Raw genomic sequence first — 15,499 nt, 5'->3', positions numbered from 1 at the left:
CTTAGAAAAAGTCAAGATGCCGTTCTCTTTTCGGTTTTCTATTTTTGAAATTCTATTTCTTTCAAGTATGATTTTCGATTTCAAATAAGTTTAAAATTTCAATGTTTCTTTGACAAAATTGAAGATGGTAAAGAAAATATGATAAAACAAATACACTTTTCAAAAATAATAAATAAAAGGGTAGGGCTTTAGTTTTTTTGTGGTTGAAAAGTGAGGTCTTCCTACAACTTTTTTACCATTGTTTTCATCTTTCTTTAACTAAAAATTTGAATCCTTAACCAAATTAAAATAAAAAAGTAAAATAAAATCACATTTTAAAAACTTCGTTTTTGAAACACAACAAAGTAAAGCAATGTTCAAATGGTTATGGAGACCCAAGAAAATTAAAGACCCAATTAGCAAAATGATTTGAGAAAAGTCAAAATTACAAAATCAAGACTGTCAATTCTTTACTTGAACAATTCAGCATTGCTCCTTCACTAAGCTCATCCCTCCAGAGAGTTTAAGAGAAGTAAATGTTTTTCTAACAAGTTATCTGAAATGCATTTTGGTCCTTTAAAAATAATGTGGATTCCAAACTCTTTTTTTAACCATGTTGCTGTTCCAAGTATGGAAATAGTGTGGATGCAGCAGGTAGAAATCAAAAAATTAGTCTGATAAAGCAGATACGTAATAATCTTAGTTGGCTCAATCACTTGTAAAAGACAATCTAAAAGTAATACAAGAAAGCACTAGAATTTGAATAGCTACCCATTCCTTTTTCATAGGAGAACAGAGACAAGGCATCATCCAAACTCAAAACAAACTAGAGACTAAAAAAATATTCACTTTATGGCTAAGTAAGTATTTACAAAGAAACAATAATCAATATAACCGTAAAAGGTTCCAATTGGAAGCTACAAAATGAACCAGGCTACTATACAATTTCCCCCATACAGTATAAGTGCTTGGTTCTTAATTTAACATCACCAATCAATTGTTGATATTTTTGTTTATTTGAAATTCCTTCTATTGTATTCTTGTAGCATCTACCATTATAAAATGACAAAAATGTGAGTTCAAAATTTGAAGTTAGATAAGAGTACCTTCCTTTTACCAGCCTTTGAGTCTTGGGCTTCTTCTTGGTAAGTTTGAACTCAAGCCTTTGAAAGGTATATCTGAACGTCTCAAATCTTTATTAGAACACTTCTTGAGGATATAAACTGACAGATCTTAGTACTGAAGAACTTATAGGCTACCAATAATCCCTGCAAGAACACAAGCCATGAAGAAAATGGTGAAATCTATTGGTGTCTCTTACAATGATTTCCCTTCCCAAGACTTTTGAAGCAAACTTGAATGCAGAATGGCAGTCACCACATATTCTAATGTTCTTCTTAATCCTAATGGTTAATCCAGGAGGAGTTTTCAAGACTGAAAATGCTAATGCTAACTTCTCACTATGGTATTGTAGCTTTACTTCTCTATCCTGCTGGTCCATGAAGAAAAGCACATGGCTTGTGTCTGGCACATAACCGATCTCTTTAATTTTCCCACTTATTTTCTCCCACATCCTACGGATTTCTTCTCTCATTGGATGGGAATCATCATTTGCCACAAACATATGGACTTCATTCTCAATTTCAACCCAACTACAGGCGGGTTCTTTCTTTACCCCACTCTCTTTCATCATCTTCCTTACATTTGCTGCATCATTCAATCTACCAGCAGAAGCATAAATATTAGACAACAGTACATGAGGACCAGAGTCATGAGGGTCAAGCTCGAAAACCCGTTCAGCAGCATAAACACCCAAATCCATATTCTTATGCATCCTGCAAGCACCAAGCAAGGCTCCCCAGACAGCTGCAGTAGGTTCAATAGGCATTTCCTCTATGAACTTGTTGGCTTCATGAAGTCGTCCCGCTCGACCTAAAAGGTCAACAACTGTCACATGATGTGCAACCTGTGGCTCTATCTCGTATTTTTTCATCAGTTCAAAATAATATCGCCCATCATCCAGAAGCCCAGAATGGCTACAAGCGGTGAGAACAGAAAGAAAAGTAATTTCATTAGGTTGAACTTTGGCCCTCAGCATCTCCTCAAATAGCTGTAAAGCTTCAACTCCCAATCCGTGATGCGCATATCCAGATATAATCGAGTTCCACGAAACTATATCCTGTTTAACCAACCTCTGGAAGACCTTCTTTGCATCCTTGATGCTGCCTGATTTAGCATACATGTCAATGAGAGTGTTTCCAATGTAAGCAATGGGCTGTCCACCAGATTTTATTACATGGGCATGAACCCATTTGCCTTGCTCCAAAGATCCAGAACTCGCACAAGCAATAAAAACACTAGAGTATGTAAAATGTGTAGGTTCAAAATCCTGTCTTAGCATCTGCCAAAACAACCTCATCACATGCTCTCCTTCACCCTTCCGAGCATAACCAGCAATCAGAGCATTCCAAGACACCACATTTTTCGCAGCCAGGCTGTTAAAAATCACTGTGGCTTCTCGCATATGCCCCCACCTAGCATACATATCGAGTAATGAACTTCCCACGTGAACATTCATATCATAGCCATATTTGAGGGAGAATGCATGAAGTTGCCTGCCATTGTCATCACTAGGGCCAGCTCCAGAAGCCTTCAACAGGCTAGACAAGGTGAACTCATTGGGTTGGAAGCCCAGGTGAAGCATCTTGGGGAACCAAGCAAGAGCTTCAGACGCTCGCCCACTTTGAGAATAGCCACTGATCAGAACAGTCCAACTAACCATGTCTCTTATAGGCATTTTATCAAACAGGTTCTGTGCTTCCTCAAGACTGCCACATTTCGCATACATGTTTAAGATACAATTCAGAAGTACCAGATCATTCTCAAACGTGGAACCCTGGATGTGGGCGTGAATGGCTCTGCCCTGCTTGAGTTTGCGCAAGTAGGTGCATTTGTTTAGCATTTTACAGTAAAGTGTTCGTTCGGGTTCTAAAGAGCCACGGTTGATGAGGTCCAGAACATAGAGCCCAGTAGAATTAGTGGAAGTAAAAGAAGAAGAAATGTGGGTCTTGCGAAGAAGGTCTTCATCTTGGAGAATGCCATTGAAAGGGGCGACAGTGGGGTTCCAATCTTGGCTTTCTGCCGTACCCGACTCCATGAAGGCACAAGGAGTCAAACCTGTGCCATACTTTGCAGCAATGGGGAAAAATCTTAATGGTTTGAGTTTAGGATGAAAAAGTTGTAATGGCCCGTATTTTCCAATACAACTTTTAAAATAACAATGTGGGAACATAACCATTATAAACTTTTACAACTTACACAAACCAGCAGAAGCAACTTATTAAAAACAATTTCTAAGTCAAACTATCAAATCCTAAGATAAACATCATTTGATGTCCTGCACCAGAAAGCCAAACTCCCCTTCTCTCAGAACTATCACTTGATACTTCATCTGAAAGTATTTTGGAAAAACAGAAATGAGTACAAAAATAATAAATAAGCAACTCTCATATCAAGTTTGAAATTCATTTTCTTTCGAAACTTTCATAAACAAACAAAATATAGATCTTTGCAAAGCTTCATCTAAAGCTTTGTTACAAACGGTAGCTTCAAAATCAAAATCTTTCAATCAAATAAGCTTGCCAAACTAAAGGTTTCTGAGCTAAAACTTTCAAATAGTCTTTCAACAAAACAAAAACAGTCTAATAAACTTTCAATACCTTTAATAAATAAACTTTCATACCCTTTATAAAATAAAATCTTTCAATACTTTCAAATACAAAGCTATCAAATGGGAAAGATGCATAGTTGAAGTAGCCTAGCATATGTGGTTACCAAGGTAACACCAGTCATTCATTTAGTCAAATATGTCAATTAGCAATCGACCAAAACAACAATCAATTACTTAAGTATGAGGTCATGTGAGTGCAACACACACAAATCTACATTTCAAAGGAACGCCAAATCACTAATAAGTGCCTTCCAATAAATAAGTTTCAAACCGATCATATACCGTCAAATCCACATTTAGCAACTTCAAAATAAGCATACAATCCCAGAAACAAAAACTTGGCATATCCAAATAGTTCTATCGACTCAATCAAAATTTTATAAACATTTGAAACAAAACATATAGTTTTAAATAGAAATTTGAGCACAAGAGTCCATCAAATCAAATCATTCTTTTCAGGAGTAACCAAAATCACGATAGAAATACTTTCAATTTGAAATCAGTTGAAATAGTTCCAGCTACCAGTCAAAACAGTGACATGCTAAATTTGACAAAATTAAGTAAAAATATACAAAACATTTTCAGTTTCAATCGATCCTCAAATCACATAAAACATACTTTTAAACATTTATCAAATCACAATAGTCAAAACAAATCTTTATCAAAATTTATATTGTGGATGATATTTGAAAACTACTTAGCTCAAAATCCTACAATTCTCAATCAAAATTCCACTTTCTTGGACATATGTCAACTTCCTCGAAGTTTAAACAATCAAGACATTTAGAACTCAATTCAAAAACCTTGATCGAAAGTGGGAATGTTCAAGAGGTACATCCTTACTCAAAAATCAACCATAAAAACTTAACAGGAAAATTACACTGTTGACCCACTTTAGAGGTCCAAAATGAAAAATGCTCCACTTTTAAAAACTATTGCTAATTGACCTTCTGCAGACATCATGCATGTATGAAATTATCAATTTCTTTTCCTCTTCTCCCTCTTATTCTCCGACAAGCTTCTTCTTTTCTTCTCTTCTTCCTTTTCTTCTCCAGTGAGCAACTTTTTTCCTTCTCTCTTCTTCTTTTCTTCTTCTTCCTCATCTTATCCGGCGAGTAACTTAGGTGAAACTGTTTCTTCTTTTTTTCTCTTTTCTTCTTCTTCTCTAGCGTGACCAACTTGGGTGAAAAACCACACACCAACTTTAACTGTGAGAGGAGAGTGATCTGTGAGTGAGAAAAATAAGAGAGAGAGAGCGCGCGGGAGAGAGCGAGAGTGATTTGTGAGTAAGAAATGGAAGAGAGAGCGAGATGGCTTTTTCATGTATCCGAGTTTGTTTGGGTAATCTCACCCAAACGTAGTGTTAGCATAAGGTCATTTGTCATTTCTTTTGGGGTCATTTGCTATTTTGGCCCAAATTTTGGGTTATTCGTAGAACTTTTCCAAACTTAACCGGTCACTCTGAAATAGTCTAAAACTACTACAGAAGGTTTCCCTCAGGTTAGAAACTAATCTAACATATGCTATTTCAAAAGAGAAACTAGTCTAACATACTTCAATCGAGTTTAAAAAGGTTCAGGTGCTAACGCTGATAGAACCTTAATCGAAATACTTCGAAATTGACTCAAACACAACAACAGATGAGTTCCATTCGACCAATTAAATCCAAAATGAAAAGAAAATTAAAGCAATGATTCTTACCAAATCATACTGAAAAGGCTCCGAATCTTGCTGGTTGTTGTTTGAAAACGTCCAAACTTGCTTTTGGTTGTGAGAAAACTGATTTGAGGCCAAATGGAGTGTGGGTCAACGCCGAAACTCATCGAAACGGAGAGAAACACAGCAAAGGTCTGGGCAAAGGCGTTCGGAGTGGCGCTCGCGTCGCAAGTTAAATCAGTGGATTTCTTCGACCCCGAACCACCGCCGTCGATCGTAGAGCAAGGAAACGTGCAAGAGCACGTCTATGGTCTTCGCTGCTGTTCGTGGGTGAGGTCGCGCAGAGTTGGGTCATCAAGGCTTGACGTTCGCGCGTGGTCTGAGGTTACCGAAGAACGGTAATGCTTGCGCTGTGCCCACACGTCGTCACTGTCGGAGGCTCGCCGGCTGTCGCTCGCGGTCTGTGGTCGCCGGCGAAGAGGTCTTTAACGCTGGGGGAAGTTGGTCGGCGGCTGTAAGGGAGGAGAAGAAAATGGAGGCTAGAGTATTTTCCCTCCTTTCTCTCTCACTCTTTTTTCTTTCTTTAATGTGACCTCTATTTTCTATTTTAGGAAATTACAGTGCATAAACTTTAACCAAATAATAAATTGAAATTGTCTTAAATGATAATTTTTTTTAAAAAATTTTAAATATAACAAAATATCATCGTTTATATGGTAAAAATATCACCGTTTATATAGTAATAGACTTATCATCTATTATGGATACATATATATATATACAATTTTATTAAATTTTTAAATATTTTGATTCATTTTAGATTTTTTTAATAATGTTATTTTAATATTTATTAACAAACATAGGATTGGGTGGATAATATTGACAAAAATAGGTGTTTTAATGGTGTACCCGATACACGAGTCCGTGTGATCTGGCATGCGAATGTGGTAGTCATGCAACGTTGACCAACCCTGTACTGGGTACACGACTTAGTGGTCCCTTAAACACCGCAGTCCCTTCTTCTTCCCCCATCTAAGACCTTTTTCTCATTTCTTCCTCTCCATTGCCGCCAATCGCCAAATTCACCGTCGTCCGCCGTCTTCACGATTATCTTTTTCTCCTTTCTTGTTGCTGTCGCCATGAATCGATCTACCACATATTGTCTCCAATCTCTGTCATGCCCACCTTAGGTAAAGTTTTTTCTTTATTTTTTTAAATATATGTTTTTTTTATATATATAAAAATGAAGATTGCTTCATATATATATCATTTTGTTTGCATTTTGGCTGATTTAAATGTATATTTTATGGATCTTAGATTTGGGTTGATTTAAATGTATAATCTTTAGATCTAATATATTGAACTTAGAAATTGGATTTTGTGTGGCTGATTTTGTTGGGCTATTTTTTTTTTTTTTTTTTTTGATGATTTTGTTGGCTATTTGTTGGGTTGATTTAAGAAAATATATGTATTTGTTTATAAAAATGAAAATTTCTTTATATACATATATCATTTTGTTTTCATTTGAGCTTATTTAAATGTATGATTCATGGATATACTATTTGTTTTTATTTGGACTGATTTAAATGCACAGTTTATGGATCTTACATTTGGTTGATTTTGTTTTTGTCGTATTAACATATTTTTTGTTGGATTTCTTAAAAAGGAAGAAATATTCTTTTTTTGTCATATTAACGTATTTTTTTGTCAACTATCACATATGAAAAAATCATAATAAATATGTTGATGCGTCCTGAAGATTTAGTCATTCTTGAACCTGGAAATGATGGAGACAGTGATATTGATGTTTAACTTGATGAATTATTTGGAAACGATAGAATTGGGGAACATGATCTTGAATTGGTATCGTCGGATATGTTCATCCAAATAGATTGAAAAATTACTAATTCAATATGTGAACAAGGATCAACTTTGGAGGAAAGGAATATATGTGTAGATAATTCTAGTTTAATACATAAATGAATGTTATTTAATACTAAAGAAGATTTACAACTTGCTGTAAAAAAATACTATGTGACAAAACACTATGAGATTATTGTAGTGGAATCAAATTAAGATATTTGGTATGTGAGATGCAAATAGTGGAAGGATGGTTGTGATCGAAGGTTACGGGCATGTCAACATAAAACTCATAGGATGTTCAAAATCACCAAGCTTGAAGGGGAACAATCATGTTTGTTTTCATAATTGACATTGGATTATTCACAGTTTGATTCAAATTTTATGAGTATCGAAATCCAAAATTTTATGAGTACCTGTGGCCCTATTCCAAAAAGAAATTAAAAAACAATATAACTAAAATGTTAATTATAGACAGGTGTGGCAAGCCAAGAGAAAAGCGTTGATTGTTGTGTTTGATGTTTGGGAGAAATCATACTCAGAGCTTTCGTATTGGTTGAGTGTTATTGTTCATTACAATCCAGGAACACAATCAGATTGGTATTTCCTTCCATCTATATGCTAGGTACGACTATTTTTGGTTGAGTTTTATGGTCCTTTGGTCTTACAAGAGAAGGGTTCAAATATTGTAGACCATTAAGTCAATATCGATGGAACTCATCTCTACGAGAAGTATAAGGGGAAATTATTGACCACCTTATCTATTGATGCAAACAGACATATATTTTCCCTTGCTTTTGCTATTGTTGAAGGTGAAAATTTGTCCAGTTGGTCATGGTTTTTGTGGACATTATGTGAATATGTTACCCAAAGAGATGGTATTTGCTTTATTAGACATAAGAGCATTCTTACTGCAATTAATAATGAGGAAATTGGTTGGAGTGAACCTAGAGCGTACCATCAATATTGTCTTCGCTATGTTACCATTAATTTCAATACGAAATATAAATCAAAGCAATTAAAAGATTTGGTGTTTAAGGTAGGAAATCAACACCAAAGGCACAACAATTGAACCCTGAATGCCTTGAATATTTTTCTGATATTGACTTGGAAAAATGGACTCAATCACATGACGGGGTATTGCTATGGGTGGATGACAAGCAATGTAGTTGAATACATGAATGGTGTTTTCAAAGGTGCTAGAATGTTACCAATTACTTCTTTGGTTAGGCTAACATTTTATCGCACAATACTGTATTTTGAACATCGAAGACAAGAGATTAGTGAAGCACCCAACCGTGGGGACATGTATACAGAATATGCCCTAATAAAACTTAAGAGGTGGGAAAAACGAGCATATGCACACACAGTGACATCTATTGACAAGAAAACTTAAAATTTTGAAGTACAAGCTGGCGTACGTATGATTTCTCCCTATAAAGGACAACACACACAAGTTTTGAGCTTGAAAGAAGGAACTTGTTTCTGTATTAAGTGGCAGTCATTCAAGATTCCATGTTCTCATATACTTGCAATTTGTAATTACATCCGTTTGACATATATACCTTTTATTGATAACTGCTATAAATTGTCCCATTTCAAGCAATGTCATGAAAGTCGCTTCCATCCAATAGAACACCCAGATTATTGGCCAGAATTATCATTTACAGAAGTTCGTCCAAATGCGGACTTACTAAGAGAACAGAGTCGGCCAAAAAGTCCGTACATTCATAATGAAATGGATTGGAGAGAGGCAAGTCAAAAAGTTCGATATACAATTTGCAAGAGAGAATGACATAATAGACGTACTCATCCACAACGGACATGAGGTGCTTCCTCTTCAGGTCATTAAATTTTTTATGTACTTGTATTTTTTATGTAATTATATCTTTTATGTACTTATATTTTTTATGTAGTTGTAACTTTTATGTAATTAATTTATCTTATCTAATTCATTCTTAGGAAATAGATTTTTTTATATGATATAATTTGAACTTTTTAAGTAATGGAGTCTGGTCCTTCTAATCCTGTACAACTATATCAACAAAATACGCATCGTTCACAATCGATACAGGATAGTTCTTCTACCATAGTTTTCAGTTGTCGGAGAAGGGAGGCATCTGCACAACATACTATCTCATTTGATCAACATATTATTCCCTACGTTGAACAGGTAGGTTTTCTTGGGGTTGCACAGATTGGATTTATCCAATTTGATTGGCACCTCATTACTGCTTTAGTTGAGTGTTGGAGACTAGAAACCTACACATTTCACCTGCCTTGTGAGGAATGTACAATTACATTGTAGGATATTGTCATTTAGCTTTGGTTACGAGTGGACAGAGAACCATTGACAGGTTCATTACAATATGATTGGACAAATGTTTGTGATGGCTTAGGCATTCTATCAGATGATCTGAAAGGCTCGAGATTGAGTATCTCGTGGTTGACATCCTAGTTTTCAGAATTACCTCCCGATATCGATAACATCAGCATACGTAGGTATGCACGAGCATATATTATGCAGCTTATTGAAGGATTTTTGTTCCCTGACAAGTCGAATACTTTAGTACATCTCATGTTTCTTCCGCTACTGTCTGATTTCGAGCATGTCGGTACGTACTGTAGGGTGGTGCCTGTCTTGCATGGCTTTATAGAGAACTTTGTCGGGCTACCAATGCACAAGTATTGGAAATAGCGGGGCCATTGATACTACTACAAGTATGGGCTTATGGTAGATTTCCAATTATAGCACCAGTCCAGTTACAGGCCCCAGGTCATCGTCCACTTAGTGTCAGGTATTATTTCATTTATATATTTATTTCTTTATCATTTTATGTAAGAATATAAATTAATTGTATTTTTTATAATTTTAAATGGAGTGGTGTATTAGCTGCCTCTGCACAGTCAGAAAATATGTTGCTAGTATACCGAAAAATATTTGACAAACTGATGAACAATCAGGTAACAAATGTATATATAAATGAATATTTAAAACATTTTGGGTGTTTAATTATCTTCTTTTTTTTATCAGATTAATTGGACGTCATACACACAAGATATTTGGTCATCACTACCTGATTACCGTCGTGATGGTGAAGACATCTGGTTGACCGTTAGCCCTCATATATGCTTCCATATAGTAGAATGACATCATCTAGATCGTGTGTTGAGACAGTTCGGTCTGCTACAAACGATACCTTCGTTGTGTTTTACACTCCCAACACTATACCAGATTGATTTGAGAGGTAAGCATGACTAAGACTAGCGTCGAATTCATGCGGAATATATATCCTACTAGCATGGATAACATGATTGTTGTGTACAGGGAGAAATAACAAATGGACCAGTTATATCAGATGACTACTTTCCCTGGTACGATTTAATCACAAGGCGATTTATCACATCTGACGACGCTTACTATTACTGCATGGTAAGAGATTTAAAATCAGACATTTTCCAAATATATGATATGAACATTGTTTAATATTTATTTTTTTCATCATACAGAATAATTTTATCGGAGATGTACAACAATATCCAGTACAACAAAATTTACCAGAGTTGGGTTCAATGTGTCACCAAACATTGGTCAACATAGAAAGTATTGTCGGTCGTTCCGAGCCGGAAAGCGTACCGGCTGTTTGAGTCGCGAAAGGGCCGCTCATGCTTGCTATAACAATTCCTTACTTTAGGCTACTAGACTTGTCTTCAACAAACAAGACGACTCAATGTTGCTGACACTGATCGAAGACATATTCGTCGCAGACAACAACGACAACGGGCTGAAGCTAATTTAGAGGCACACGAAGACAACCCCCATGTGGGGTAAGGGCCAGGGGGTCGTCTTTAAATTTCATGTAAACTTCTATTTTCAAATTAAAGAACTAATTGTAAATATTCTTTAGTATAATGTCATTTTTTTATTTTATCAAAATTTTCATTTTCCCTCTCTCGGGCCCTAAATTTCATTTCTCTCAACTCTCCCACTTTACCAAAACTCAACCGAACAAACTCTCTCCTCTCTCAATAGATCTCTCAAATATATGTTATAGGATCGGCATCTCACCTACCCAAACAAACTCTCTCCTCTCTCAGTAGCTGCTTGTTGGCCGTTTGCCTTCAGGTCGGGTTTTCTTCAGGTTTCAGGTGAGCTTGGCGTTGTCCGATTTCAGATGGGCTATCGTTGGTTGTCCGGAGCTGGTCGCGTGGGTTGTGTATCTGATTTCAGGTGAGCCCTTTTATTTGAAGCATTTGAAGCATTTCTTCTGCTTTCCATGGTTGTTTTGCCTCTCCATATCCCCATATTATAGTCTCAAATGTCTTCAAATTAGGAGAAACTCCATATTCACATATGTTGTTTAAAATCTGTATGGCGTTATCCATTCATGGCCTCCTTTATTCTACCTTCCTTGCAATATCCACAAGCCACAATGCTGCAAGTCCGCTGATTTAGGTTGAATATTGTTATCTTGCATCAGTTCAAATACGCCGTTACGCCGTTTTGCAGTGTACATCTCATTCCCATTCCCATTATTCTCATTCTCAACAACAATAATTGGTCTACTTGTAGTACTAGAAGAATTACAAAACTCACTCCCATTAGTAAACAAAAACCCCTGTTGTAGTTGTAGTAGTGATGGGGCTGATCTAGTGGTGGTAGTAGTGGTACAAGTTGGCCCAATTTCAGCAGCTTTCTGCAACAAAGCTGTAGCTGACATATTTCCCATCTGGTTTTGATTCATTTGCTGTAATTGATGGCTGTATAATAAAGAAACTCCTCCTTCATTATTCATCATTAACCCTTGATTTTGATTATGATTAATATAATAATCACCCATTTGTAATTGGTTTCCCCAAACTCCATCTTCAACGTACATCATCATCGGCCCCCCAATCATTTGAACATTACTTCTTATTGTCATTGTTGCTTCCTTCACTGAAATTGGCTTCAAAATTGAACCAAAGTGTTGGCCCGTGAATAACCCTGTTTCATCTTCTATGCACCCTCCACCCATTAAATTATAGTTGAAATTATTGCTTACTGTTGTTCCTGCTTTTACTCTTGCTGTTTCTTCTGCTAATGCATCGCAAAATGCCCTGTGAGTTATGAAGCTCTCTCTCCTGTGTTTCACACAATTTCCATACTAATTAAAACATAATTAATTATTTACATCTAATTATTAGAGTTATATTTATATATATACCTTGAAAATAGAGTTCCACAATCACATTTGTATTCTCTAGTGCCACAAGTTTTGGAGTGTGCTTTCCAATCAGATTGCACAGCGTATCTCTTTGAACATTTCTCACACTTCCATTTCTTCTTTTGTTGCATTCACATCCTTTTGTTCTTCATTTTTAATTGTAGCTACCTTATAGCGTTATTTTTCACTGGAATGGAGAGGTGAGAGCAATAAAGTATACTATCATCATGATTAGAGCAATTTTATTGTAACATCTTGTGAGATCTCATGTCTTGTTTTCTTCATTTTTCTTGTAAACTCTAATTTATACGTAACGTGGTTAATGGTTCATGCTTGTCATCTCCATATGTTACCGTTTAGAGTCGTTACCTCCCATTGGCTTTAGCTTAGAATTCACTGTCAGTTGTTATGTGGTGTTGAGTGAAGTTTTTCATTTGTTAGGTTCAAGTTTGACGTGTAAGGCTAAATTTTGATTCTTGAAGATTTGGAAGGAAGATAGGAAGATTGCATTAGATGTGTTTTAAGAAGGTTGACAAGTGGATAAGGTGCACCCAACACAAAAAGGACTTCATAACAACATTAATAACAAAGACAAGGAAATATTTATAAGATGCTTATCTTAAAAGTCTAGTTGTTCTAAATTTGTTGAAGTTTTTTCAATCATAATTTTATGCTTTTAAATTTTCCCTTGTTATTTTTTATTTATTTATTTATTTTTTTTGTAGATTAAGTTGCATATTTTACAATCATGGATAAGTCATGGATGAAAATGAATAGAATATCAACTGAGTATGGTTTAGGGGTCGAGAAGTTTATTAAAAATGGTCTACAACATTCAAATATACCGAATGTCATGAGTTGTCTATGTTTGAAGTGTGTTAATGCAAAGACTCTAGATGTGAACAAAATAAGAGAACACTTATTTTTTAATGGTATAGATCAAAGTTATCAGACTTTTTCATGGTGAATCATTACCGATTAAGAGAAACAATGAAAATATGTCTACGAGTGAAAGAGACGAAGCTGATGAGGATGATGTTGATGTTGATGACACAATTGGAATGTTTGAGGCTGCATACAATAATTATTTTAGTGGAAAATTCGATAATTTTGAAGAATTATTAGATGATGCGAAGAAATCATTGTACCCAAATTGTAAAACTTTTCCCAAAATATCTACATTGGTAAAATTATATAATTTAAAAGTTAAATTTGGATGGAGCGATAAAAGTTTCACTGAGTTGTTGGAATTAATTCATGACATATTACCTAGTCCTAATGAAATTCCAACTTCTACTTATGAAGCAAAAAAGATGTTGGGTACTCTTGGAATGAAGTACGAGAAGATTCATGCATGTAGAAATGATTGTTGCTTGTTTAGAAAAGAACTCTCTAATGCAAATGTATGCCCCATTTGTGGTACATCAAGATGGAAGCTTCAAAAAAATTTAAACGAAAAGGCTAAGAATATCCCAGCAAAAGTCATGTGGTATTTCCCCCCAATTCCAAGATTTGAAAGAATGTTTCGAAGTAAAGAGACAACAAGTTTATTGACGTGACATGCTAAAAAAAAAAGAAATAGATGGTTTATTAAAACATCCCAAAGATGCCCTATCGTGGAAAAAAATAGACAATTTGTGGCCAGAGTTTGGGTCAGAACCTAGAAATCTTCGTCTTGCTCTTTTGACAGATGGGGTAAATCTACATGGAGATCTGAGTAGTAGATATAGTTGTTGGCTAGTGATGTTAGTGACGTACAATCTACCTCCATGGTTGTGCATGAAGTGAAATTTTTTTATGTTGACTGCACTAATATCTAGTCTTAAACAACCGGGAAATGACATAGATGTTTATTTAGCTCCGTTAGTAGATGACTTGAAAAAACTTTGAAATGATGGGGTTGAGTGTTACGGTGCATATGAAGAACAACGTTTCATGCTTAAAGCCATTTTATTATGGACCATTAATGGTTTTCCTGCGTATGGTAACTTATGTGGTTTTACGGTTAAAGGATATCATGTATGTCCAATTTGTGGAGAGAATACTTCATCCACTTATTTACCAAAAGGGAAGAGGATGGCATATCTCGTGCATCGCAAGTTTCTACCCTACCATAATCCATATAGGAAACAAAAGAAAGCTTTTAATGGCGCACAAGAAATAGAATTTGGTCCAGAACCATTGAGTGGGGAAGAGATTCTTGTAGAAACAAGTAAGTATCAAACACTTCAACTTATTGGAAGAAAAAATCTATTCTTTTCGAGTTAGAATATTGGAAGTATCTTGACATGCGGCATTGTTTAGGCGTGATGTACATTGAAAAGAATGTATGTACAGATCTTATTGGCACATTGCTTGATATTCCTAGTAAAACAAAAGATGGAATAAAGACTCGATTAGATTTGGTAGAATTGAACATTAGATCAGAGTTACCCCCTCAAGTAGGAGAGAAAAAATTATTTTTACCTCCCGCATGTTATAAATTAACACGAGCTGAGAAATTGAGCTTTTGTAAGCTACTATCAGAAATTAAAGTACTTGAAGGCTATTCATCGAACCTTCAAAGTTTAGTGTTGCTCACAGATTTGAAACTTTACGGACTTAAGTCGCATGACCATCACGTTCTTATGCAACAATTATTACCGGTAGCTATTCGTGATATTTTACCCAAACATGACTTGCAATTACCTTGCAATTACTCGCCTATGCTTCTTATTTAATGCTATATGTTGCAAGGTGATCGATTCATCTCAGTTAAAGGGTATGCAAGAGGATATCGTTGTCACTCTATGCCTCTTAGAGAAGTATTTTCCTCCATCATTCTTCACAATAATGGTACACCTTGTAGTGCATCTCGTAAGAGAAGTTGAGTTTTGTGGACCTGTTTATTTGAGTAGATGTATCCTTTTGAACGATACATGAAAGTGTTGAAAACTTATGTACGAAATAGAAATCGACCAGAAGGATGTGTTAGAGAAAATTATATTGTTGAAAAAACTTATGTACGAAATAGAAATCGACCAGAAGGATGTGTTAGAGAAAATTATATTGTTGAAGAGACTATAGA

General features: G+C 35.5%; 2 protein-coding genes and 1 long non-coding RNA gene across 5 annotated transcripts; 1 reads left to right on the top strand and 2 right to left on the bottom strand.

The window, feature by feature from the left end:
- Positions 1–806: 806 nt before the first annotated feature.
- Positions 807–5,967, bottom strand: LOC120082732 (Tetratricopeptide repeat (TPR)-like superfamily protein). Of its 3 annotated transcripts, none has more exons than XM_039038011.2 (2): positions 5,411–5,967; positions 807–3,166 (listed from the first exon to the last, which is right to left on the bottom strand). In XM_039038011.2, the coding sequence occupies exon 2, from the start codon at positions 3,134–3,136 to the stop codon at positions 1,235–1,237; it is 1,902 nt and encodes a 633-aa protein (XP_038893939.1). In that variant the 5' UTR covers positions 3,137–3,166; positions 5,411–5,967; the 3' UTR covers positions 807–1,234. The 3 variants fall into 3 exon arrangements, with proteins under 3 accessions (XP_038893939.1, XP_038893938.1, XP_038893940.1); XM_039038010.2 differs by having other exon boundaries at positions 807–3,430; positions 5,411–5,962; XM_039038012.2 differs by having other exon boundaries at positions 807–3,156; positions 5,411–5,922.
- A 934-nt stretch (positions 5,968–6,901) lies between these two features.
- LOC120082430 (uncharacterized) lies at positions 6,902–11,168 on the top strand. Its single transcript, XR_005483173.2, has 6 exons — positions 6,902–9,069; positions 9,300–9,727; positions 9,854–10,023; positions 10,260–10,473; positions 10,554–10,658; positions 10,736–11,168. It is a non-coding gene; the product is annotated as an uncharacterized LOC120082430 (long non-coding RNA).
- A 460-nt stretch (positions 11,169–11,628) lies between these two features.
- LOC120083985 (zinc finger protein MAGPIE-like) lies at positions 11,629–12,563 on the bottom strand. The gene is made up of 2 exons (XM_090316738.1): positions 12,433–12,563; positions 11,629–12,349 (listed from the first exon to the last, which is right to left on the bottom strand). Exons 1-2 carry the CDS (start codon positions 12,561–12,563, stop codon positions 11,629–11,631), a joined length of 852 nt encoding a protein of 283 aa, XP_090172864.1.
- Between the last annotated feature and the right edge of the window lie 2,936 nt (positions 12,564–15,499).

This window comes from Benincasa hispida, chromosome 8 (assembly GCF_027475165.1).
Source record: "Benincasa hispida cultivar pf3 chromosome 8, pf3_genome.v1.1, whole genome shotgun sequence".
NCBI lineage: Eukaryota > Viridiplantae > Streptophyta > Magnoliopsida > Cucurbitales > Cucurbitaceae > Benincasa > Benincasa hispida.
This window is presented reverse-complemented; position numbering and strand designations above follow the sequence as displayed.

Excerpts from the sequence above, each read along its gene's own strand:
- LOC120082732 (XM_039038010.2), bottom strand. The coding sequence starts at position 3,277 with ATGGTTATGTTCCCACATTGTTATTTTAAAAGTTGTATTGGAAAATAC.
- LOC120083985 (XM_090316738.1), bottom strand. The coding sequence starts at position 12,563 with ATGCAACAAAAGAAGAAATGGAAGTGTGAGAAATGTTCAAAGAGATAC. Across the intron at positions 12,350-12,432 it reads TGTGGAACTCTATTTTCAAG|GAGAGAGAGCTTCATAACTC; the intron begins GTATATATATAA and ends TGTGAAACACAG.